At 40.9% G+C, this 27,122-nt stretch overlaps 2 protein-coding genes and 1 non-coding gene across 3 annotated transcripts; all 3 read right to left on the bottom strand.

Moving 5' to 3' along the window:
• Positions 1-351: 351 nt before the first annotated feature.
• On the bottom strand, positions 352-454 carry LOC124704801. The gene has a single exon (XR_007003685.1). It is a non-coding gene; the product is annotated as a U6 spliceosomal RNA (small nuclear RNA).
• Positions 455-916: 462 nt separating this feature from the next.
• LOC124702959 (peptidyl-prolyl cis-trans isomerase CYP23-like) lies at positions 917-5,159 on the bottom strand. Its single transcript, XM_047235142.1, has 8 exons — positions 5,017-5,159; positions 4,403-4,516; positions 4,159-4,307; positions 3,894-3,966; positions 3,725-3,814; positions 3,369-3,408; positions 1,313-1,395; positions 917-1,205 (listed from the first exon to the last, which is right to left on the bottom strand). Exons 1-8 carry the CDS (start codon positions 5,140-5,142, stop codon positions 1,185-1,187), a joined length of 696 nt encoding a protein of 231 aa, XP_047091098.1. The 5' UTR covers positions 5,143-5,159; the 3' UTR covers positions 917-1,184.
• Positions 5,160-8,940: 3,781 nt separating this feature from the next.
• LOC124698919 (HVA22-like protein a) lies at positions 8,941-12,927 on the bottom strand. The gene is made up of 6 exons (XM_047231310.1): positions 12,671-12,927; positions 11,353-11,379; positions 11,135-11,257; positions 10,321-10,564; positions 9,309-9,798; positions 8,941-9,227 (listed from the first exon to the last, which is right to left on the bottom strand). The coding sequence occupies exons 1-5, from the start codon at positions 12,724-12,726 to the stop codon at positions 9,325-9,327; spliced, it is 924 nt and encodes a 307-aa protein (XP_047087266.1). The 5' UTR covers positions 12,727-12,927; the 3' UTR covers positions 8,941-9,227; positions 9,309-9,324.
• Between the last annotated feature and the right edge of the window lie 14,195 nt (positions 12,928-27,122).

The following is a 27,122-nucleotide window of genomic DNA, read 5'->3' as shown; positions in this document are numbered from 1 at the left end:
GGAATTTGCTCTGTAAATACCATTTTTATCTGTAGGCTCTACGAATACTACTCCGTATCAAATTTCAGACCGCATGGCTACAACGATAGGTGGAAATCTTGTTGCACATACCGCCTTCGTTTTGCATAAGAACTTCGTTGTAAGGTCTTAACAAAAATGCAGGGATCCAATGGTAAAAAGATAGGCAGTTGAAGGACAAAGGGCACATAGCTAAATAGCAGAGAGGAGGCAGCTCAAAGAATACAGGAAGGGTAGAGGATCTTATTGTAAGTGCGGGAAAAACCAAGGGGTGCGAAAACAGACTCTAGGGGCACATCTGTGAAGAAAAAGGACCGACGCGCAAAATCTTAAAAAAATTTGGACCATTTCTCGATTTGTGTGTGTCATCCTTGCGCAGGGGCCATGCTAATCTTCTCTGTATCATTCCAATTTTATCGGATGTCCCCAAAGGGACGATAGTGCTGGCAGCGACGGGCTTATAAACTGGTCGAGTTGTTCCTAGCTAAGCGATGTGGGACTAAATTGTTTCGCACTCAGTCGCAGACACGCGATAGGATAGCTGGGCCTTCTTCTTTGCTGTCCTGCTTCCGGCCCAACTTAGCAAGCTCTCCCTTTGCCATCCTGGGTTAGACCAACCAGAGAAAAACGAGTGAACCTTGAAGCCCCGTTTTTTTTAGATAATAATATGGGCACGGCAACAAGAGCTGCCTTTTAATCATCAGATTTTTTGCACTTAGCAGATTAGCGTCTATGTCTCAACATCCTGTTTTAGTTCTTGAATAAAACGACACAAAATTGTTCATCTCATTCTCTTTTGTGCCCATGCACAATATCTTACTTTTTCATAATATAAACAAAATTAGCATTTAGAGAAGAATTCCAAAAAAAAGGATACAAACTGTCTTAAACATCAGTATTCACAGTGCACATAGATATGCAGAACAGGAACAGCATATCAGTTTTTTTATAAGGATTGGACTCTGAGGTATATTCAAGTTTGCCAAAAGTACAAGGTTCTAGTCGGAGTAGTTACATAAAACACAAGGTAAAATTGCATAATTCAATGCATTTGGACAACAAGTACAATATTGTTTCTTTCGTCGAAGAGGCATATGAATGTCCCTTGGAAACGCATGTCATGAGGCCCAAAAACATGCCATCTTACTCGCCGTTCAACTGCTAGATCACACGAAGCATTTTCGTCTCTACAAAAAATATGTAATTTGGATTAGGTGACAACTAGGGATATTTCTCTGAGTTCAGTTTTGTGTAAGAGGTATTTTCTTCAACACTTCTTAAGTGAAATTCTTACCCATCTCTCAACTTCTGATGCTGATTCAGAAAGTCTTCTCTTAAGAATAGACTTCTCTGCTTCGCAGCCCTCTACTTCAATATCTGCATGCAAGTTAACTATGTTGAGGCTAAACTGTGAACCTTCTGGTTTTGAATGAGTTAGTACCTAACCAAAATCCATGCCACAAAAGAGACTGCCATAAGACAATTTAAAACTATAAATTGCCAATGAAGTATTTACGTACGGACAGAATATAAGATGCAAACACAGGAAAATGATAAAACATGGAACATTTCAATTTTACTATGATTGGAAGAGAGAAGTCCAATTTACCCCCCTAAACTGGTCCTAAAGTTCAGTTTGCAACCTTAAATTCTTATTATTTGGTTCATTCTTCAACCCTAAATTACAAAACCCGTTCAGAATCACCCCCTTCCTATGTTTGGCCCAGTTTTGGGCCGGTTTACTCGCCACATCAGCGATTTATTCCCATATGAAACTTAGCGTAATGGTCATGTACATGTACAGTATTTGTGTTACTCCATGCATACGCCACAAACTGACACAGTCCGCCTCGTCTCTCATTCTCCTCTTTTCCCCCCAAGGGATGCCAGTATCGATCGGGCCCTCGGCAGATGACGGCGCCGCCGGCCCCTGGACTACTCTTGCCCAGGCAGCAGCCTGCCCCTGCGGAGGCCCGCTGGCCGCCCCTGCCAAGGCCGCTAATTCAGAGAGGAAGTGAGAGAGATTGAAAATCTGAGCCTAATGGTGTGAGAGAGACGAAGGGTTGTACCTGCTCAGCGATTCCGATGACCTAAGCGATACCTGCCTTTCTTGCGTGAAAAGATGAGGCAGATCGCCTCTGTTTCTAGCCCATGTATGTATGAGGAAATATAGAAAAAAATACATGTACATGGTATTTTGACCAAATTAGATACGGGAACATGCTGATGTGGCAAGAAAAAACGGCTCAAAACCTATCCAAGCAGTGTAACGGGTAAATTTGAACGGTTTTCATAATTCAGGGTTGAAAGTTGAACCAAATCACTATTCAGGGTTTTAAACTGAACTTTAGGAGTTTAGGGGGGCAATATGGACTTCTCTCATGATTGGAACAACGCTGAAAAAAGAGCAAAATCTATGGACTTTTTACACAAAGTTTTAGTACCAAAGCAATCTAGTAATCCAGTCAGTGCGATAACACTATTATCCATTTGAAACAAGAGAGAAATGTACTCAGATTATGTTGTGAACTGGTCAGAAAAAGCAGTATCCAAATAGCCAGTTACAATGCTGACTTTGACTCCACAAGAGGGAGGAGCTAATGCCTGAGGAGTACAAGGCAGAGGGTCAGAGGGAGTAGGCTAGCAGATTTGGTAGGCTAGCTTATGGGTTGATTTAAGAGAGAAGTTTGTATTAGGATACTTCTAAGAAGTCTAGCTTAAGGAAGCAATAACATGCAATCCAGTCTCGCTAAGCCTATGCCTACCAAATCCTTGCAGCCATACCTTCTAGCTATCTTCAGCACGGTAGTTATCACATTTTGGATCAAAGTTCCTACTAGGCTACAAATACATGAAACTACACTTTATAAAGTAGAAGTGCTGGATAGCTTGCCAGCAGAGAAATCATGCAGATACGTTTGCTTTATATAAAACATAAGGAATTATGCAACCCTGCGTACAATACAGATTAATTAATACTTCAGTACTCTAGTTGTCAACGCCTAATTCTTTTGACAGGTTAGTGCCGCTCCATTATCAATTACTGTAGCACAGAAAATGTAGACGGGTAAGGGTCTGCAATTCTATTTAATGAGCTACAGAAGCTTCATGTTGACATCTATTCAAGTACTAGAGAAAAAATCCAAATATTAATGACACATAAAGACAAATTCAATTTTATACAACATCACAAAGATGGCCTCATCTAAAGGGCATGCAGGCACAAAATATAAAACGTTGTCTAACCATAATGCATTTGCAACTTAGAGTACTAGTAGTGTATGCAGTAATGATTCTAAAGATACGAAAAATAACAGCAGAAGGAGGAGAAATAAGGAACTTTCAGTTACCATAATAGTATGTCGATAGAATTTCAATTCGCTCAAGAGGCTGAAAATGACAAAAGTCAATAAATATAAGCTTCAATATAGAATAAAATTAATCATAAACAGTGAGAGTATGGCTCAATGTCTGAATCAATGGGCACTGCTAGCGAGGTAAAAAAAAAGTTGAGTGAGAGTTATGGACTGCAACAAACTTGAATGGCAACAAATGTGAAGCGCATTGCTTCATTTGAAAAAGAAAAGGAATAACTTTCTACCAAAGACTATTAGAACATGTTTGGAGAGGATGCAAATAATCATACTAAGTAAGGCAGAATAAAATATTCACCATCACAGAGAACTGTGCAATTGCAAATACATACCATCACAAAAATGCCTTCTTTATGGGTTGGCAGACGCTCTAGTTTTCTTAACGTATCATCACCCTTAGTGACCCTCCCAAATACAGCATACTGAAATTTATTGTGCATCAATCTCCATGCAGTTAATTAGCAGATATTGAAAGTGAATCACTGAAAAATTGCTAAATACCTGGCCATCAAGGTGTGGAGCATCACCAAGAAGGATAGAAAAGGAAGAGGAGGCACTGTCTGGGTCAGAGTACCTTGGGGGTAAAGAAGAAACAAAAGTTCATAAATCCGTAACATATCATTGTAGAGACGAAGTAACTCTTGATGATACTTTCTACAGCTGTGCTAATAAGGAGACATTACATTCATCTGGATTCGTACAGTGCGACAAAAGAAACTATGGAAAACAGAGAAAGAATTCTTCCAATACTTCACACAGGAAGTACCTTCCCATCGAGAGAATTCCTCTGACATGCTTGACAGTACTAAATTCACCAACAATTGATTTCTCCGCCTGTTGTTCCTGCTCTTCATTCATAGGGGCTTTTCTGCCTCCGACTACAGCAGCAACTTGTGCAACGAAACCCTTGTCAACCTGCAACCAGGAACAATTCAGCATGCCATCTGATGAAAAGAAGTGAGCGCAAGCACAAGATTTGTGCCGGCGAAGGTAATTAAACTGATTCGCACCCGGAAGAAGTGATTTGTGTTATAACATCCCAGCCGGACAAGTTTGTAGATGTGTTCAACTGTCTTAGGTGCAACGTGAGGAAAGAAGCCAAACTCAATGTCACCATGATTTGTCTGCAGTTACATTTGCAGCAACACAAACATGTAATATCAGTTAGAAACAGGAAAAGTCATAACACTGGCGAATAACATATACGAGTACTAAATTTGATGCATACTGAACATTAGTGAGAAATAAGCAAACACTCAAATCACTGGCAATCCTAGATTCCTAGTTTTCTAGTAGTATACAAATCTTGCGGTCCTCCCACTCTTAATTCCAGTACAGTTCTGGCCACATCACCCATGCTAAACCAATCCCCGCAAAGCTTTCTAGAGGAAGAGCAACGACTCTGAAATTCTCGCTTAGATCCTCGGTCGCAAGTCGCAACTCACGATTCACAAAATACTTCGACTAACATAGAAGAATTAACCTAGAAAAACTGGTTCCTAGACATCTTCCCTTTCCCAAACGCTAGTACGAGCCCCTCATTTTGCACGAAATTGAAGCCAAAAATCTGGGAGCGCATCTCGCGACGGTAAGGACAGAAACAGAGAGCAGGGAGCGGGAGGACCTGGAAGACGACGCGGGCGGATCCGAGGTTAGGATCCGATGCGTAATACGTGGAAGCGCCGGCGAGGGAGGCGGGTGCGACGAGGCAGAGAAGGGCGGCGGCGACGTGGCGGAGCAAACCCGCCATTTTCGATTCTTTTACTCCTCGTTTCTTTTTCTTGTGTGTCCGCTCTGGTTTAGGTGTAGACGAGCGGAGCTGCTGTCAGAGAGCGCCTCCCTAACCACTAACTTGCTGTGATCGCCAATTTTTTTTACTAAGTGCTAATTCTTACTCATCTCTCCTTGGATTTGCATCATAATTTATGTAATACCTCTGTCCAAAAAAAGATGTCTCAACTTTTTCAAAATTTGGATGTATCTATATACTAAATTGGGTCTAGATATATCTAAATTGGAGTATGTAAGTTTGCAACTAATATTTTTTTCAGTTACAAATGAGGTTGCAGCTTAAAGATGCCCTAAAACTTTGTTTTTAGTACTCATGAGATTCCATAACGTCATTCTACTGACGGGTAAGTTCTCGGTAGACTCGTACCTTTTCCTAAAGCTAGCAAGCGAATAAAAATGAGCATATCTAAAACTAAAAGTGTGTACAAAATGTATTCAAGCTATGGTTAGGTATTAAGGGTTTTGATTTGTGTCATGTGCTAGTCAGTTCGTGCTTGGAGAAGCTTGCACGGTTCACGCTGCTAGGTGCTAGGTAGCCACATGCCAACCAGATGATAGGTAGGCACATGCCAACCAGATGAATCCACGGGCGTGTAAGGCGTATGCATATCTTTTTCTTTGGCCCGAAACAGTAGCCTTGCTACTACATACTTCTTTTTTTTTGCGTTTAAAAGGAGTAAATTGTGCAAGATAATTGTACAGGAAAGAAAACTAAGCTAAAGACTAAGCTAAGAGTTTCAATAAATCTAGCAATCCAAGTTAAAATTTGTTATAAGCCTTTCTTTGTCTGTATTTAATCCAACTAAGCTCCTCTTTGAAAAATAGTTCTTGCTTTGAAAAGACTTGCCCTTGCATTCTGGGAAACAAAGGCATTTCTGGTTTTCCAGACTGCCCAAGCATCAAGTATGATAATCTCCATGAAAAGAGACTAATGCAATCTCTGTTTAAGTTGGTCAACACAACCCGGATGGGAGGCACATATTGCCAGCAAGCTTCGGCAAACTTATAGTGGAAGATGAGATGATTTCTGGCTTTCTGTATGGAATCATTACAAAGGACATATATATGTAGTTGGGAAAGAATAAAGTCCTTCGCTGGAGCAGATCTTTAGTGCTTAGTCTGTCTTGCAGCAACAACCAGGGAAAATCCATTTTTCTTTTTTTGACAACAGGTCATCCACTTCAATTCAAAAGATGTAGGAGGATTTGTGAAATTTTTGGGAAAGGCGTAGGCTTTGGCAAGTGAATAAGATTGGATCCAAGGGTAGCTCCAAGTGCCAGCAATAGTTTTAAGGTTCTTATTGTCATCATATAAGCAATGTTGCTACTCTATTGTAGGCGCCTTAGTTTTAGAATCTCTACAAAGCCATCATATTTTCCCACAAAATAGAATATCCAGTAAAAATCATAAGAGTGATTGAAATAAATGCACCGGCCTCAAATAATGACACACCTACAATCGTATTCCTAATAATTTCATCCCAATCCCTTTGTGCAATATATACCAGCATTCATCTCTAGTGTCTATAAAAATTTGACTTAAATCCTTCTTGCGCAATATGTAACACCATACATGCCTTGATCTTCTTCGAGAAACGCCACAAACACCCAAAAAAATTCTCTGCAGTGCCAACTAGAAACTTGTTATATTAGTAAGTCGTAGTGCCTTAAAACATGAGTCATTATGGAAATGAGAGGCACCAGGAAATAAGTTGGCTTGAACGGAATCGTATCCTCTAACACCACTCTATAATGTCACAACCTTTTCACTAGGAACAGATGGTTCCTATTGAAGATCTCGTTGACTCACCTTGAAAATCACAGTTAGCGAAAAAATATCCTAAAATTTATTCCTCCTCCTCCTCTCCCTCACAACAATTGTCTCCATTGTTTGTTCCCTCCTTTGCTTCACGTCAAGCACATCTACCTACCGACGGCAACGCCTGCCATTGAATGCATGAATATTGCTATGTACTTCCATCATCCAATGTCTAGCATGACAGCTCGTCCGAATCTCTAGCAGTCGTCCCCATGATCTGCAAGGCGAGTGGTTCCTATCACCGTGTAAGAAGCCAAGGCGTGGTGCCATGTCAGTAAATGAGTGACATAAATCTCGATTTTTGTCTCATGATTAGTTGTGTGAGGTTCAATCACATATCACAAATTGTCCTATATACAAGTAAAAATCGATTCCATTTAGGTGAAACATCGTGCTTGTTCTATCTTGAATCTTGCTTTGGTGGTTTAAATGAAGCCAAGGGGGGGCTTTTTCTTTTCAATACTTGGGATAAATACAACTTAGAGGATATGTGGTAGAGTAAAAAAACATCAAAGTTTGGTAGCACATGTAAAAATAAATGACAGTTGTTTATATTAATTTTATAAGATTTTATACAATTAGCTAAATTAAAATGGAATCATGGAGTGCTTTCGAAGGAAAATCGGGAGTCCTAAACGCATCTCCGGTTCTCCACCCAAAGTTAACCATTGATGGGCTAAATGGAGATAGGATAGTGGGAGTGTTACAACCCACAACGTTGCTCTGGGGATGAAAGGTTAGGATTTTAGTAATGTTACGCTTTGATATTACAAAGAAATGTTAGAGGATACTCCCCCTTTCTGAAAATAAGTTACATATTATTTTTAGTCAAAGTCAAACTTTAGAAAATTAGATTAGTTATTTTGAAAAATATCAATATCTATAATAAGAGCTGCATATAATAATAAAAAATGTAGTGCACGATGATTCTAATAATACTGATTTGATATTTTTAATGTTTTTATTTTTCTATATACTTGCTCAAAGTTTGTAAATTGTAACTTTCACCAAAAAGTATAGGCAATGTGTTTTGGAAAGGAGGGAGTATGATTCTGGACTGAACAAGGAGACCATTGAAAGTATACCGGGAATTTTTTCGGGCTGGGTAGGGCTTTGGGTTGGGCCTTGAAAAGCCTTAAGCTCAGTTTAGAATAAAATCAAAAGTTAATAACTTCTTTTAAAAAGAAAGGGAGAATGACTCCCAGCCTTTACATCTTTTTTTTGATAACGCTTTTACATCAATTGGTGCATGCAACCATATATAGTTGACCATCCATCTCTTGATCTTCCTCTAGAAACACCAGAAGCACCAAAAGGAATCTATGAACTGCCCCTGCTACGGTGCTACCAGCAATCCGCTTGCTGTGTTAGCAAATTTTAGTGTCCGAGTAAACGTAATCCCTAATGGAAGTGAGAGGTACCAGGAAACAGTCAGTTGGAAGATGGAGATCATTGCTACTTCCGAGGCATAGAACTACAGAAGCACCATTCTTTTGCTTCATCAATGGAAGTTTCTGTGTACTTCAGCCGTGGCTTAACTGCGGCTGTCGATACACCATCCCTAGCTCGGCGAATTAGTTCAGAATCTCTTAGACGATCAATACCTCCATGCGTCTTAATTAGTACTCCTTTCAGTTTAAAATAATTATTTAAAATAGATACATCTAAACATGTTTTAATATGTGAATACGTCTACTTTTGAGCAAATATTTTGAACCAGAGAGAGTGTGTAGACTTGCACCAACAGGGTTGCCGACGAAAATGCGTCCGTAATGTTTCATGTTTCATGTATCTTTATGTCGCTTACAGATCTAAGTGTGCTGTTTGAATTCCTGTCAAATTCCGAGTTCCACTTTTCCCTTTACTATGATCCGAAGAGGCCGTATTAATTGCGCACGAATTCAAAATTTACGCAAAGGCAACACGCCCTGACAATGGATTTGATATCCCCTCGACTCATCCTGCTAATAAAGGTTCGGTACCCAAAATAGCATCACCAGTTCGTCACCACCACAACCATCTACATAAGCCTACAGCTACAGTTACTACATACTCATCTAAAGTTACATGAACAACGGACAATTATATGTTAAAAGATGACAAGTCTAAACAACTGATCAAAGACTAAAGACGCAGCTGGTGACCTCCATTCCCTTGAATGACGTTGAAATGGGTCTCTCCACGCTTCTGATGAACCAAGAAAAATCTATGCCAGGCTGCGTTGGTCTGAACAAGAAATCGAATTAGCACCAAAGTCAGAAGTATATAGTTTCCAACGTACAGTGATAGTGAGAGTTCAGGTTTTACCAGTCTTGGATGGGAACTAGTCCCAGTAACGATGTTCATCGAAGATCATAAAGCTGCTGTTCCACGTGTTGTGCTCGGGGTATGCGCTGTGATAATCTGAGGTTGGATGCCAGTCACTGTTCGATGCTCTGAATTCTTTTTCTGGCTCTACCTCGGCAAATGTCACACGCTTGCTGCTCTTCTTCTGTTCAGGTTCATTTGAATCTTTGAGTGGCGCAGCTTCTTTTGGATCTTTCAGTGACTTCTTCAGCCCTTTCCAGTCTTTCAGTGACTTCTTCAGTTCTTTTGAATCTTTCAGTGCCTTCTTCTGTTCTTGTGAGTCCTTCAGTATCTTCTTCTGTTCTTTCAATTCCTTTGCTGGCTTTGAATCCCTCGATGGCTTCGAGTCTTTTGCATCTTTTGATGCCTTTAGTTCTTTTGACTCCTTTGATGACTTTGTTTCTTTCAAACCTTTCCACAATTTTCCAGACTGTTTAGATGACTTGCCATCCTACAACACATCATACAAGACATGAGAACAACAATAGTCAGCCTGCAATTTTGAAAGACCAACTAGTCAATGTTCAAACAATCCATTCAGATTTGAGGGAAATAATTTTGCATAACAAGCAACGCTTAAATGATCAATCAGGTAGCTACGAGCATACATAATAAAACCATCAAGGCTTAGCCTTACAACAAAGCATACTCAAATACCTGTGAGGTGAATTGAATACCACTAGTTGTGACCCTGGTGACATTTAAATCAGGCAGTAAATTAGATTTTGTGCAATTTGAGTTGCAAATGTCATCTAAACTTCATGCATATTTCAATATCTACTTCATCTCTTGTCATTTTTTATAATCCTCCAAAAAGATTGAGATTGCAATTTTTAAAAGGAGTTTGTAATTGGCCTCACCAATGACCTAGGTGAAAAAAAATAGAAACCAATATCACTACCTCAGACATGAAATGGCATGTGAGCTAGTGCATGTAGCAGGAGCATATACAAGTACATATAGGTCCATGTACCTTATCTGTCAATTTCTTCAGTGCTTCGGGTCCATTTTCTTCAATGTACTTATTAAGTGCTGTGAGGAAGTCATCTGATTTGCCGAAAATGCCCTTTTTCTGAGGGACATACCAAATGTTGACCATCTGGTTTTTAACAAACACAGGCCGCACATATTTTTGGTACACATAGGCTGCACCACTGAAGTATGGCAAGACAAGCCAGGAAATGAAGATCAATTTCATAGAGGACCAAAAAGGAAGCCTGTAAAAATCAAATATGTTAAGACCAAGATTTTAGAGTAAGTGCACTATGATGACCAATAGTAAAAAGAGATTTCGAGTAAGAATGAATTAGTTGGTTCAGTTAAAATTAACAAATAATACTTTATTCCGTATATTATGGTGGACAGTCAAACTTGCAGTGTTCCAAACCATGCAAGATTGCGAGTTAGATCAGATGTATCAAAATTTTCAGACAGCATGAACATAAAACTGTCAAACATATTATATTTTCCTTTTTCTATGGGAAGCGCTTCCAGAGTGAAAGTAAACCGCTAGCCAGTCAATGCAATATGGTTTTAAACCATAGTTTCTGTTATCAAATTTAGTTCATTTACTTTTGTACTGATTAATTCTCAGTTTAATACAAGGTGTTAAACCCCCTGATCTATGGTGAACACGCGATTTCTTTGCCCTGAAGTGGAATGCTCATCTTGAAAACTAAATAAGGAACCAAAACCTTGCTCCAAGGATTGGCATGCAAATAATGCAGAATAGGATCGTTAGGTTGTTTGGCATGACAAAAGAGCATTGAAAATACAGTAGCACCTACCACTCAATAATTGATGCAAATGTAAGCTCGAACAATGTTATTAATGAGTATAACACCCAATATGTGAGCCATTGCTGATCATCCACAGGGGATTTGGTTTCAATTGCCCTAACTGAAGCATACCTGTAATAACACAAAATTATATTTGTGCTTACTATTATCAAACAACATAAATAAATGAACTTGTAGGAACAAATTAAAAAGAACAGGCAACTCACAAAGGATAAGCTAGTGCCACCAAAGGCCTGCAAGACGAAGGCAATAAAGGATTAACTTACAGCAACTTAGAAATATATAAATAGACTTTACAGAAAAACAATAATATGCATATAAGAAGCTAAGGACTTAAAAGGATGGAACTCCACATTCACACAAAAACTAAAAAAACAATTTGACCAGCAGTTTCCAGTCTATCTGCGTCAAGTCAGTATGTGTAAGCCTGTAATATCTCTACCGAAAGTGAAAGTAGTAGAAACCAAACCTATGTATGTCCTAGATCACATGAGAAAGAAATGAATTAACTTGCTATTTGCATTCCAGATCATATGGGTTGGTGTTCAAATAAAACTGATAAATTTCGGTTTGACTGCTTTCACAGTACATCGCATGGTACCATAAAAAAGAAAAGTCAACATTGAATAATCCAACGTATCAGACTAAAACACTATGTCCATACTGAATGTGACATTTGCTCAATGAACTAGTGTGCTTTGCTATGACACACTCTCTTTTTTTCTTTCAACAAGGGGAAAAACCACGGCATCTGCATCGGCTGATGCACACATGTCCTTGGACCAAGAAATTACGGTGTCCTGTTAAAAAAACACTTCCCAGTGACAGTCCTTATTAAAACATAAATCAAGGTCACTATACGACATGAATCACGATCTACTAAATCATGCCGACCCATTCTACAGCACGTGACCTAGCTCACTACATAGTACAAAGGAATCAGAATGTGGAACAGCTGACAAAAAGGATAGATCAGACAAAGTAAAACTAATCTTGAGAGTGAGAACTGAATGGCCAAACCTACAATCGCACGCACTAGCATAACTCCAAATCCTAAAGCCAGACCTTATGTAAAGGGACCCGGGAAGTTCAGGATCCGCAGAAAGTGACAAGACTCCGCAGCTGTCTTGCACATTCAGACTCGGCGGTGTACATCAGGGTAAGGCCATCGCGTGCGTGGTAGATGAACTTTTGGTTTTGAGAAGCATTCGGCGTTCGGAGAATGTGAGCATTGTATGAACAGAGAGGCTCTTCTTGCGAACATGAGATCAAGTGAAACTTCAGGCCCAAAAGGGAAAAAAATAAATCAGCAACTTCGACCTTCTTAGGCCCCAGGGAGATGGGCACTAGGCATTCCTAGTAAACTCAAGAAGATGAAACGAAATCACCAAGACATCGCACGATTACTAACAAGCCATTGGTACCGGTGCCATTTTAGGAGCGAGGAACAGGGCGGTGGAAGGAGCCGCAAATACACGGAATAAAATCGAGGAAAATGGCGAAGGGAAGGGGGAAAACACTGACCCTGCAAGAACATCGAAGTTCTTGGCAAGAACCTTGAGCAAAGATCCGGAGCCCATGCTTGCTCCTCTTTCCTCGAATCGGCAATCCGAAGTCCTGGAAGTCCGGAGCTATCTCCGCGAGAGAAGGGGACGGAGATAGCAATGGCTGGCTTCTAGGGTTCTTCGAGCCTACCTTTTCTTTTTGCTCTTGTTCCCCAGCCTTGGGTGCTTTTGGGGTCTCGAGGGGAGCAAAAACTGGAGAGGAAAGAAAGCGTGCTAGTGGTGGTGGAGAAGACGAGACGGGGACGGAGACGAGACCCGCTTGGAAATGACGAAACGGCGCAGGCACGCGCACAGAGGACTGATTTATGAAGATAACCCCTGAAGTTGTCCGGATTCACTTCTGTAACGAGGAGTCGGCAAAATTACTTGCTTAAAACACAAGTTACTCCAGCTGAGGGGTACAACCAAGAAATGAAGATACATGGGAGGCAGGCAATAATTGCACGGCATCGGTTTCTTCTGCCCTTGTTCAGGCGCATACACACTCGCCGCCAAGGGGCTCCATGCTGTAGCGCAACTCATCACTCGTCAGCCGAATAATCCACTGGTTTATCCTTCCGGACTCCAATGCTCACCGCTATTTTGTTCATTTCCTGCAAAATTTATACTCAAGATATTGTCTTATCGGCTGGATTGCTATATGGTCTTTGTATGATTAGTATATAGCCATATTTTAGGAATCGCAGTAAAGACTGGTGGATTGGGAATTGGTACTACTTTTTACTGCAAAATCTCAAGATGATTTGTGTCAATTAATGTTCCTCTTTTACCAGCAATTTTTATGGACCGATCCTCATCCAACCTCTGATAGTGTGCTACTATTTTCTTTTCTTTTCGATTACAAGTACTAAGACGCATCTACACCAACCACTCTCACGTTGTGCTATGAGACTATGCTTTGCGATTAGAAATTATAATGACAGGGACGAGAGATAAGTACGAATCCCACCAAAAATCATACTAGACACACCAACATGTGTGTAAATGTATGCACCCAAATTTGAGCATCGGTGGTCATGTTGGGTTTACTGTTATAATGTTTTTGTACGACTTTGTAGTGTCTTTTTATCAGGTTGGTGTTGTATTATGCTGTAACGATCTCCATTTGTAAACCTAAATTCACATTCTCTATGCTTGTTGTCTTCTTTTGACATAGTCCAGAAATAGGTTTAATATATGCCGCTCTTGTAAAAATGAATCGGTTAAGATGGGTTTCCAGATTACCAAAAAGGGATATCTATTATGCATTAAGCACTACACAATGTACTAAAAACAAAACAAAAAACACTCCTTCCAACCAATGAGTGTTAAGAGTACAACATTTCCGAAAATCAAAATAGTTATGTGTCGACTTGATGGACCACATTTGTACACCTAAAGTTAGGCACATACTTTTTATGCAAATAAAGGTCTTACACTTACAAATATTTTTGTTACATTGACTATGTAAATAATAATGTTTTAAATATTTGTTGTTGAGAACCTGACCCAATGGTTTGAGGAGGACATGTGAGTGTACATATTTATAACGCTACCATGCTATAGGCAAGACACGAATAAAGTCGAGGCTAACAACATCGCCGTGTGAGTAATGTCGTGGTTGTCTTATGTGGACATGATTAATTATCCATTAGCCAATGTGTTTATCGCAATCAAGCACTCAAATACATGCATGTGTACATATGAAAGGAGTGAACATGTGATACGTCTCAAACGTATCTATAATTTTTGATGATTCATGCTTGTTTTACACCAATTCATATATGTTTTGTTTACACTTCTTTGCACTTTTACATGATTTCCGGCACTAACCTATTAACAAGATGCCACAGTGCCACTTCCTTGTTTTCTGCTGTTTTTGTATTTCAAAAAAGTTGTACATTCTCGAAATTGACGAAACAAAAGCTAAAGTTAATATTTTACCGAAACGAAGATGGAGGCTAGAGGGGGGTCGAAGAGGCGCAGCAGGGCGGCCAGACCACCCCTAGGCGCGGCCTGGACCTGGCCCGCGCCTAGGGAAGGTCTGGGCCCACCAGGCGTCCCATCGACCTAAATCCTCCGCCTATTTATACATCTTCTCGGAAAAACCCTGGATACCCGGGCCTCCATCCACGAAAAGTTTCATCGCGGCCGCCATCGTAGAATCCATCTGGGGGGTTCTAAAGCTCTTCCCGGCACCCTGCCGGAGGGGGAAATCATCGCCGGAAGCATCTACATCGCCATGCCTGCCTCCAAAGTGATGTGTGAGTAGTTCATCCCTGGACTATGGGTCCATAGCAATAGCTAGATGCTTTTCTTCTCCACTTTGTGCTTCATGTATAGATCTTGTGAGCTACCCTACATGATCAAGATCATCTTTATGTAATCCTATATTGTTTGGTTTGCTGGGATCCGATGAATATTGTATACTATGTTGAGATTGATTATATATTCATGTCATATGTTATGTGTGATCTTGCATGCTCTCTGTTGCTATTAGAAACTCTGGCCAAGTGGACACTTGTGACTCCAAGAGGGGGTATTTATACTCGATAGTAGGTTCATGTCTCTAGTTTTCTGGGAGAGTGACTTTATAACTTATAAGATTGTAGATATGTTGTTGCTACTAGGGAGAAAACAATAATGTTTTATCCGAGGGTAATTCTATTATTTACTTTACACGCGTTGCTTAATACCATAGTCCGTTGCTTGCAACTTAATACTGAAAAGGGTGCGGACGCTAACCTGAAGGTGGATTATTAGTCATAGACGCAGTTGGATTACGGTCTATGTATTATGTTGTAATGCCCATATCAAATCTCATAGTAATCATATTGTCATGTATTGGTCGATATTATATCAATTATACAGCTGTAATTTGTTCACCCAACATGTTATTTCTTTATGGAGAGACACCTCTAGTGAACTGTGGACCCCGGTCCTATTTCCTTTACTGATAAATTCAACTGCAATCATGTTCTGTTTACTTTATGCAAATATCTCCTTCCATTCGATACGTCTAATCCTTTGTGTTCAGCAAACCGGTGAGATTGACAACCTCACTGTAAGTTGGGCAAAGTACTTTGGTTGTGTTATGTGCAGGTTTCACGTTGTTGTTGACGCTGGTAGTGCGCCCTGCCACTAGTCAGTCAGCAACACCTTCAAAAGTCACGTCTTTCTCCTACTGGTCGATTAAATCTTGGTTTCTTACTGAGGGAAAACTTGCTACTGTGCTCATCATACCTTCCTCTTGGGGTTCCCCAACAGTATGAAGTCGGCGTTACGCTAAGCACCATCAAGCTATTTTTCTGGCGCCGTTCTTTGGGGAGAAAAAGGATTTCTGCAAGGGGAATCTCTCATCTCCAATCTCTTTACTTTGTTATAGTTTTGTTAGTTCACTTTATTTTGTTTTGTTTGCTTTATTACATCAAAAACACACACACAATTAGTTTACTTTTATAGTTGTCTTTATATCAAAAAACATACAAAAAATTAGTTTCTATTATAGCTGTTATTTATGTTGTTTAGTTTATTCCATTCTCACTTTCCATGTCAGTGTTTCTTATTTTTATTTTCACTAGTTAGGCTTAATGGAAAACAACAACAAAAATTAGAGAGTTGTATAGTATTTATCTCGAGTTACGACATGAAGTGTCCGAATAGAAAATATAAAAATCTATGGAACTTTATTTGCATGCTAATGGAAATGTTATTAGTACGAATTTTTTGAACACCATTGATGTGGGCATTACCCCTTTGGGTAACTAGTATTGTACTACCTCCTACGGCCCAGCCAGGGGCCCATGAAGACACTCGACGACCAGGTGGGCCGTAGCGTTGGTTCCAAAGAAGGTTTCTTGAAGCACAAGGCAAGAAGACGAAGAGTACAATGAAAGTTTAGATCTAGGGCTCTCTGTAACCTAGTCGTACCCGGACAGACCTCTCGAGACCTAGCTCCCAATATAAAGGCCAGGAGAGGGGCTGCCGAGGGACACACACACTCATAATAATCATAGCCACCGCAAGTCTAGAGCTATGTCATTACAGAACTTAGTCTATCGACGAGATCACAGCCGAAACCTTCGGCACCCCATTGTAATTCGATACTTTCTTAATCAAGATCAGACAGGCAGGACGTAAGGGTTTTACCTCATCGAGGACCCCGAACCTGGGTAAATCGCTCTCCCCGCTTGTTTGATAACCGATGTCTCGTGTCAGCCTACAGGATTCCATCTACCCTAAGCCCCATACTGAGGGCATTGCCGAGGAGTACCCTCGACAATTGGCATCGTCTGTGGGAACCCTGTTGGCACAAGACCCGTCATCGGCAGATTCGGCCATGTCGTCGGCAACTTCATCTACACCGCCGGCATCACCACCGGCCCCTTCATCGCCAAACTCAGGGAATTCGATTCGATTCGGTTCCTTCGAGTTTACCCCGCACAGTGACTCGTCCCGCTCGACCTTTTTGGATCTGCAAGGAGGTTTGGGCATGACGTTTGGAAGCGTTCACTACAACATCAACACGGAAGGGATCCTTCGGCTGCATGAGCCGTTCGTCTTCGGATCAGCCAGGAAACCATCTCCATCAGTCGACAGATCGATTGTGTCCTCATCAGTCGATCTATCGGCCAGTTTGACGGACTCGACGAATTCTTCTTCAGCATCGATCGCCCGATCAATGTCCTCTATGTCGATTGGATCCGATGACTCCATGTCATCCTATATGACTTCATACTACTGCTTAAACTGTGATACCAGGCACGGATTGGGATCGAGTGATACACCGTTCGTATGCAGCGCCAGATACTCATCGGGAGAGGAAAGCATCGACACTGCCATCAAGATGACCACTTGGACGATGGCGCGTCACCAAGTCTACGCTACCCTCAACGCAGGAAACACGGCGAATGGAGGAGGAGGAGGAGGAGGAGACCGCACCCCCCATTCTAGCAGGTGATGTAACTCTGAAAACAACGCCAGTAACAACAATAGTGATCATACTATCGCAGAGGAAGAGTGGGTAGTAGCTCGAGCTACCGTCATCAACAATACGCCGCTCCCTGCCGGAAATTCGGTTGGAACTCTCAATGCATATCGTTCTATTTTGGAGAAGAATCGGGAGCGACTAGCAAACGAGCAGGCCACCCTCGATCGACGTTTACTCGCAGCAGATCAATCTAGTGAACGGCGGAGGGCCTCATGAGGAAGTGCATCTTGAAGTAGCCAAGGTGCAGGGAAGCATCGATCAAGGTTGTCTCGACTTTCGGAAGATGATGCTAGAGAAATAACGTCAAACCTATCCAAGTCCTTCATGACCACAGACACTGCGGGTATGTTGAGACCAAACACCGTCGAAGGAGCAACCGCCAACCTCGCGACATATTTGATCAACCAGCAACTAGCACCCGAAGGTCCGATGGCCCAAGCTCATCGGGGTGCCCTGGAAAGCCTCGCAATCCTTGGAGATAAGTTGGTTCCACGAAAAAAAATCTACACTTCAAGATGGCGGTTCGAGGCACCGTTCGAGGGACGCTCGAGATGAAATTACTCAGAGTAGGATCGACACAGCCAGGCGACGGCGAGCGTCAAGGGAAGAATACGACAGTGATGATTCTGAGGAAAGCCAGGAGTACGCTGGCGAGATGAGGGGAGCTGATTGTTTAAGCTACAAGATCCGCGAGACAATGCCGCCCAAAAGGTTCAAACCTACTCCTACTGATGCCGCTAAATACGATGGGCAACATGAGCCGAGGTCTTGGATAGACGATTATCTGCAGACCGTAATCTTACATAAGGGAAACCAAATAGCGGCGATGCAGTGCTTGCAGCTCTACCTGAAGGACTCAGCACGAGCTTGGTTGAGAGGCATGCCGAAGGGATCCATCAAATCATGGGACGATCTTGTAGACGCTTTTGTCAAAAATTTCTAGGCCACATATAAAAGGCTTGTTGGAATCTATGAATTATGTCATTGTCAGCAGAAGCCGAAGGAGTCGATGCGTACGTACATCGGGAGGTCCACCAAACTCTTGAATGTTGCTGAAGATGTCTCTGTCGACAGAGCAATCGATGCCTTTAGTGACGATATTCGACGCGAATCTTACATAGAAGATCTTGGGCGTAAGAAGCCGAAGACCATCACCAAGTTAATGGAAATCGCCAATAGTTGGGTTGATGGCGAGGATAACGTACGAAAACCTCGCCCATGCAGTGACGGCGAAGATGACGATCAGCCGAGACATGACTCGGGCAGTCGAAGAGATCGTCGTAAGAAAAGGAAGGACCACGGATACGATGATACTAACATGGTAGCCACAAGATATTCTGATCGTCGGGATGATCGGTACGACGACATGCGAGATGATCGGCATGATAACAATCGCAATAACTCAAGGAATCGTGACAACTACAAACTACGACCCTCGAGGATCCTTGAATTTCCTTTTCTTTGAACAGATAAACGCTCCCTGTTACCTAGATGCGTACATTGACCCTAAGGATGATAAGAAAAAGTCGAGTCATCTACTCATGGATTGTCGACAGTTCATTGAGATGCAGAAGTTTATCCAGCAGCAGCAGCCGAGTCCACCACCACCACCGCCACGACCTCAGCACCAAGTTCAGCAAGTACAACCTCGCAACTCTAATGAGTCCTTCCTTCCACCACGGGGACAGATGAGCATGGTCCACAGAACTGGTGTTTCGAGAAGGGAGATGAAGAAGCTAACTCAAGAAATCAACCTCGCAGAAAGTATTATGGCCAATATTCAAGAATACATCGATTGGTCATCTCAGAGCATTCTGTTCAGCAGAGCGGACCACCCAACGACAATTCCAAAGCCAGGGCATGCTGCCCTAGTAGTTGCAGCATAAATAGGAGGATTTGATATGAGCAAGGTCTTCATGGATGCTGAAAGTGGATTAAATCTGATATTCCTCAACACAGTCAAAAATATGGGAATTACAATGAGGATGTTGGAAGAAACACATACATGTTTCCATGGAATCCTCCCCACATTACCAGCGTATTCTCTTGGCAAAATTTATCTGAATATTGTCTTCGGGAAACCTGATAACTTCATGAAAGAAAAGATCGAATTCGAGGTAGTAAATTGGGAATCACAGTACCATGCTATACTCGGGAGACCAGCTTATGCCAAGTTCATGGTTGTGCCACATTATGCATATCTCAAGCCCAAGATGCTAGGGAACAATGGAACAAACATCACAGTCTATGGAAGTTTTTCACGATCAGATAACTGTGATCACGAGTTTCAGAAGATTGCGGCCAAGTTTGGAATGAGACAAGGACCTATCGATTTCCCCTTCAAATCGTTAGCACTTGACGATTGATGGCGTGTATTTCACACGTTCGTTGGGCAACCCCAAGAGGAAGGTATGATGAGCACAGCAGCAAGTTTTCCCTCAGAAAGAAACCAAGGTTTATCGAACCAGGAGGAGCCAAGAAGCACGTTGAAGGTTGATGGCGGCGAGATGTAGTGCGGCGCAACACCGGGGATTCCGGCGCCAACGTGGAACTCTGCACAACACAACCAAAGTACTTTGCCCCAACGAAACAGTGAGGTTGTCAATCTCACCGACTTGCTCGTAACAAAGGATTAACCGTATTGTGTGGAAGATGATTGTTTGCGAGAGAAAACGGTAAAAACAAGTATTGCGGTAGATTGTATTTCGGTAAAGAGAATTGGACCGGGGTCCACGGTTCACTAGAGGTGTCTCTCCCATAAGACGAACGAGCATGTTGGGTGAACAAATTACGGTTGGGCAATTGACAAATAAAGAGAGCATGACAATGCACATACATATCATGATGAGTATAGTGAGATTTAATTGGGCATTACGACAAAGTACATAGACCGCCATCCAAGCTGCATCTATGCCTAAAAAGTCCACCTTCGAGGTTATCATCCGAACCCCTTCCGGTATTAAGTTGCAAGCAACGGACAATTGCATTAAGTATGGTGCGTAATGTAATCAACAACTACATCCTTAGACATAGCATCAATGTTTTATCCCTAGTGGCAACGAGCACAACACAACCTTAGAACTTTCATCCTCTGTCCCGGGTGTCAATGCGAGGCATGAACCCACTATCGAGCATAAGTACTCCCTCTTGGAGTTAAAAGCATCTACTTGGCCAGAGCATCTACTAATAACGGAGAGCATGCAAGATCTTAAACAACACATAGCATAACTTTGATAATCAACATAACAAGTATTCTCTATTCATCGGATCCCAACAAACGCAACATATAGAATTACATATAGATGATCTTGATCATGATAGGCAGCTCACAAGATCCGACAATGATAGCACAATGGGGAGAAGACAACCATCTAGCTACTGCTATGGACCCATAGTCCGAGGGTAGACTACTCACTCATCACTCCGGAGGCGACCATGGCGGTGTAGAGTCCTCCGGGAGATGATTCCCCTCTCCGGCGAGGGTGCCGGAGGCGATCTCCGGGATCCCCGAGATGGGATCGGCGGTGACGGCGTCTCGGTAAGGTTTTCCGTATCGTGGCTCTCGATGCTGGGGGTTTCGTCACGGAGGCTTTAAGTAGGCGGAAGGGTAGGTCAAGAGGCGGCACGGGGGCCCAAACCACGGGCCGGCGCGGCCGGGGGGGCGCGCCGCCCTAGGGTTTGGCCACCCCGTGGCCCCTCTTCGTCTCGTCTTCGGTCTTCGGAAGCTTCGTGTAGAAAATAGGCCTCTGGGCTTTTATTTCGTCCAATTCCGAGAATATTTCTTTACTAGGATTTCTGAAACCAAAAACAACGAGAAAACAGCAAGGGGCACTTCGGCATCTTGTTAATAGGTTATTTCGAGAAAATGCACGAATATGACATAAAGTGTGCATAAAACATGTAGATAACATCAATAATGTGGCATGGAACACAAGAAATTATCGATACGTTGGAGACGTATCGGCATCCCCAAGCTTAGTTACGCTCGTCCCGAGCGAGGTAAAACGATAACAAAGATAATTTACGGAGTGACATGCCATCATAATCTTGATCATACTATTTGTAAAGCATATGTAAAGAGTGCAGCGATCAAAACAATGTGTATGACATGAGTAAACAAGTGAATCATAAAGCAAAGACTTTTCATGAATAGCACTTCAAGACAAGCATCAATAAGTCTTGCATAAGAGTTAACTCATAAAGCAATAATTCAAAGTAAAGGTATTGAAGCAACACAAAAGAAGATTAAGTTTCAGCGGTTGCTTTCAACTTGTAACATGTATATCTCATGGATATTGTCAACATAGAGTAATATAATAAGTGCAATAAGCAAGTATGTAGGAATCAATGCACAGTTCACACAAGTGTTTGCTTCTTGAGGTGGAGAGAAATAGGTGAGCTGACTCAACATTGAAAGTAAAAGAATGGTCCTCATAGAGGAAAAGCATCGATTGCTATATTTGTGCTAGAGCTTTGATTTTGAAAACATGAAACAATTTTGTCAACGGTAGTAATAAAGCATATGCATCATGTAAATTATATCTTATAAGTTGCAAGCCTCATGCATAGTGTACTAATAGTGCCCGCACCTTGTCCTTATTAGCTTGGACTACCTGGATTATCACCGCAATACATATGCTTTAACCAAGTTTCACAAAGGGGTACCTCTATGCCGCTCGTACAAAGGTCTAAGGAGAAAGCTCGCATTTGGATTTCTCGCTTTTGATTATTCTCAACTTAGACATCCATACCGGGACAACATAGACAACGAGATAATGGACTCCTCTTTTAATGCTTTAAGCATTTGACAACAATTAATTCTTTTCTCATTAGAGATTTGAGGATGTTTGTCCAAAACTGAAACTTCCACCATGAATCATGGCTTTAGTTAGCGGCCCAATGTTCTTCTCTCACAATATGCATGCTCAAACCATTCAACTCGGTGTAGATCGCCCTTACTTCGGACAAGACGAACATGCATAGCAACTCACATGATATTCAACAATGAGTTGATGGCGTTCCCCGAGTAAACATGGTTATCGCACAACAAGCAACTTAATAAGAGATAAAGTGCATAATTACATATTCAATACCACAATAGTTTTTAAGCTATTTGTCCCATGAGCTATATATTGCAAAGGTAAATGATGGAATTTTAAAGGTAGCACTCAAGCAATTTACTTTGGAATGGCGGGAAAATACCATGTAGTATAGGTAGGTATGGTGGACACAAATGGCATAGTGGTTGGCTCAAGTATTTTGGATGCATGAGAAGTATTCCCTCTCGATACAAGGTTTAGGCTAGCGAGGTTATTTGAAACAAACACAAGGATGAACGGTGCAGCAAAACTCACATAAAAGACATATTGAAAACATTATAAGACTCTACACCGTCTTCCTTGTTGTTCAAACTCAATACTAGAAATTATCTAGACCTTAGAGAAACCAAATATGCAAACCAAATTTTAGCATGCTCTATGTATTTCTTCATTAATGGGTGCAAAGCATATGATGCAAGAGCTTAAACATGAGCACAACAATTTCCAAGTATCACATTACCCAAGACATTTTTAGCAATTACTACATGTATCATTTTCCAATTCCAACCATATAACAATTTAACGAAGGAGAAACTTCGCCATGAATACTATGAGTAGAAACCAAGGACATACTTGTCCATATGCTACAGCGGAGCGTGTATCTCTCCCATAAAGTGAATACTAGGATCCATTTTATTCAAACAAAACAAAAACAAAAACAAACCGACGCTCCAAGAAAAAGCACATAAGATGTGGCCGAATAAAAATGTAGTTTCGGGGGAGGAACCCGATAATTTGTTGATGAAGAAGGGGATGCCTTGGGCATCCCCAAGCTTAGACGCTTGAGTCTTCTTGATATATGCAGGGGTGAACCACCGGGTGCATCCCCAAGCTTAGAGCTTTCACTCTCCTTGATCATGTTGCATCATACTCCTCTCTTGACCCTTGAAAACTTCCTCCACACCAAACTCGAAACAACTCATTAGAGGGTTAGTGCACAATATAAATTGACATATTCAGAGGTGACACAATCATTCTTAACACTTCTGGACATTGCATAATGCTACTGGACATTAGTGGATCAAAGAAATTCATCCAACATAGCGAAAGAGGCAATGCGAAATAAAAGGCAGAATCTGTCAAAACAGAACAATTCGTATTGACGAATTTTAAAATGGCACCAGACTTGCTCAAACGAAAATGCTCAAATTGAATGAAAGTTGCGTACATATCTGAGTATCATGCTCGTAAATTGGCGTAATTTTCTGAGCTACCTACAGGGAGATAGACCCAGATTCGTGACAGCAAAGAAATCTGGAACTACGCAGTAATCCAAATCTAGTACTTACTTTTCTATCAACGGCTTAACTTGGCACAACAAAACTCAAAACTAAGATAAGGAGAGGTTGCTACAGTAGTAAACAACTTCCAAGACACAAAATAAAAACAAAGTACTGTAGGTAAAAACATGGGTTGTCTCCCATAAGCGCTTTTCTTTAACGCCTTTCAGCTAGGCGCGAAAGTGTGTATCAAGTAACATCGAGAGATGAAGCATCAACATCATAGTTTGTTCTAATAATAGAATCATAAGGTACCTTCATTCTCTTTCTAGGGAAGTGTTCCATACCTTTCTTGAGAGGAAATTGATATTCTATATTACCTTCCCTCATATCAATAATAGCACCAACGAGTTCGAAGAAAAGGTCTTCCCAATATAATTGGACAAGATGCATTGCATTCAATATCCAAGACAATAAAATCAACGGGAACAAGATTATTGTTAACGGTAATGCGAACATTATCAACTTTACCCAAAGGTTTCTTTGTAGAATGATCAGCAAGATTATCATCCAAATAACAATTTTTCAGCGGTGGCAAGTCAAGCATATTATAAATTTTCTTCGGCATAACGAAATACTTGCACCAAGATCACATAAAGCATTACAATCAAAATCTTTAACCTTCATCTTAATGATGGGCTCCCAACCATCTTCTAGCTTTTTAGGAATAGAGGCTTCGCGCTCTAGTTTCTCTTCTCTAGCTTTTATGAGAACATTTGTAATATGATGCGTGAAAGCCAAATTTATAGCACTAGCATTAGGACTTTTAGCAAGTTTTTGCAAGAACTTTATAACTTCAGAGATATGGCAATCATCAAAATTCAAACCATTATAATCTAAAGCAATGGGATCATCATCCCCAATGTTGGAAAAAATTTCAGCGACTTTATCACGAGGCGGTTTCAGCGGTTTTAGCGAGTTTCGAGGCGGTTTTCGCGCTTTGCATTAGAAGTGGAAACATTGCTAACACCAATTCTTTTATTAGTATGAGTAGGAGGTGCAGCAACTTGTGTAGCATTAGCATTACTAGTGGTGGTAATAGTCCAAACTTTAGCTATATTCTTCTCTTTAGCTAGTTTTTCATTTTCTTCTCTATCCCACCTAGCACGCAATTCAGCCATTAATCTTATATTCTCATTAATTCTAACTTGAATGGCATTTGCTGTAGTAGTAATTTTATTATGATAATTCTCATTAGGCAAAACTTTTGATTTCAAAAGATCAACATCAGAGGCAATACTATCAACTCTAGAAACAAGAATATCAATTTTATTGAGTTTTTCCTCAACAGATTTGTTAAAGGCAGTTTGTGTACTAATAAATTCTTTAAGCATGGCTTCAAGTCCAGGGGGTGAATTCCTATTATTGTTGTAAGAATTTCCATAAGAATTACCATAGCCGTTGCCATTATTATAAGGATATGGCCTATAGTTGTTACTAGAATTGTTCAGGTAAGCATTGTTGTTGAAATTATTATTTTTAATGAAGTTTACATCAACATGTTCTTCTTGTGCAACCAATGAAGCTAATGGAACATTATTAGGATCAATATTAGTCCTATCATTCACAAGCATAGACATAATAGCATCAACCTTATCATTCAGGGAAGAGGATTCTTCAACAGAATTTACCTTCTTACCTTGTGGAGCTCTTTCCGTGTGCCACTCAGAGTAGTTGATCATCATATTATCAAGAAGCCTTGTTGCTTCACCAAGAGTGATGGACATAAAGGTACCTCCAGCAGCTGAATCCAATAAATTCCGTGAAGAAAAATTTAGTCCTGCATAGAAGGTTTGGATGATCATCCAAGTAGTCGAGTCCATGGGTTGGACAATTTTTAACTAGAGATTTCATTCTTTCCCAAGCTTGAGCAACATGTTCAGTATCTAATTGTTTAAAATTCATTATGCTACTCCTCAAAGATATAATTTTAGCAGGGGGATAATATCTACCAATAAAAGCATCCTTGCATTTAGTCCATGAATCAATACTATTCTTAGGCAGAGATAGCAACCAATCTTTAGCTCTTCCTCTTAATGAGAAAGGGAACAATTTTAGTTTAATAATATCACCATCTACATCTTTATATTTTTGCATTTCACATAGTTCAACAAAATTATTAAGATGGGCAGCATCATCATCAGAACTAATTCCAGAAAATTGATCTTTCATAACAAGATTCAGTAAAGCAGGTTTAATTTCAAAGAATTCTGCTGTAGTAGAAGGTGGAGCAATAGGTGTACATAAGAAATCATTATTATTTGTGGTTGTGAAGTCACACAACTTAGTATTTTCAGGGGTAGCCATTTTAGCAATAGTAAATAAAGCAAACTAGATAAAGTAAATGCAAGTAAACTAATTTTTTTGTGTTTTCGATATAGCAAACAAGATAGCGAATAAACTAAAACTAGCAACTAATTTTTTTGTGTTTTGATTTAGTGCAGCAAACAAAGTAGTAAATAAAATAAAGCAAGACAAAAACAAAGTAAAGAGATTGAGAAGTGGAGACTCCCCTTGCAGCGTGTCTTGATCTCCCCGACAACGGCGCCGAGAAAATATGCTTGATGGCGTGTATTTCACACGTTCGTTGGGCAACCCCAAGAGGAAGGTATGATGAGCACAGCGGCAAGTTTTCCCTCGAGAAAGAAACCAAGGTTTATCGAACCGAGGAGGAGCCAAGAAGCACGTTGAAGGTTGATGGCGGCGAGATGTAGTGCGGCGCAACACCGGAGATTCGGCGCCAACGTGGAACCTGCACAACACAACCAAAGTACTTTGCCCCAACGAAACGGTGAGGTTGTCAATCTCACCGGCTTGCTGTAACAAAGGATTAACCGTATTGTGTGGAAGATGATTGTTTGCGAGAGAAAACGGTAAAAACAAGTATTGCGATGAGATTGTATTTCGAGTAAAGAGAATTGGACCGGGGTCCACAGTTCACTAGAGGTGTCTCTCCCATAAGACGAACAACATGTTGGGTGAACAAATTACGGTTGGGCAATTGACAAATAAAGAGAGCATGACAATGCACATACATATCATGATGAGTATAGTGAGATTTAA

This window comes from Lolium rigidum, chromosome 3, assembly GCF_022539505.1.
Source record: "Lolium rigidum isolate FL_2022 chromosome 3, APGP_CSIRO_Lrig_0.1, whole genome shotgun sequence".
Taxonomy (NCBI): domain Eukaryota; kingdom Viridiplantae; phylum Streptophyta; class Magnoliopsida; order Poales; family Poaceae; genus Lolium; species Lolium rigidum.
This window is presented reverse-complemented; position numbering and strand designations above follow the sequence as displayed.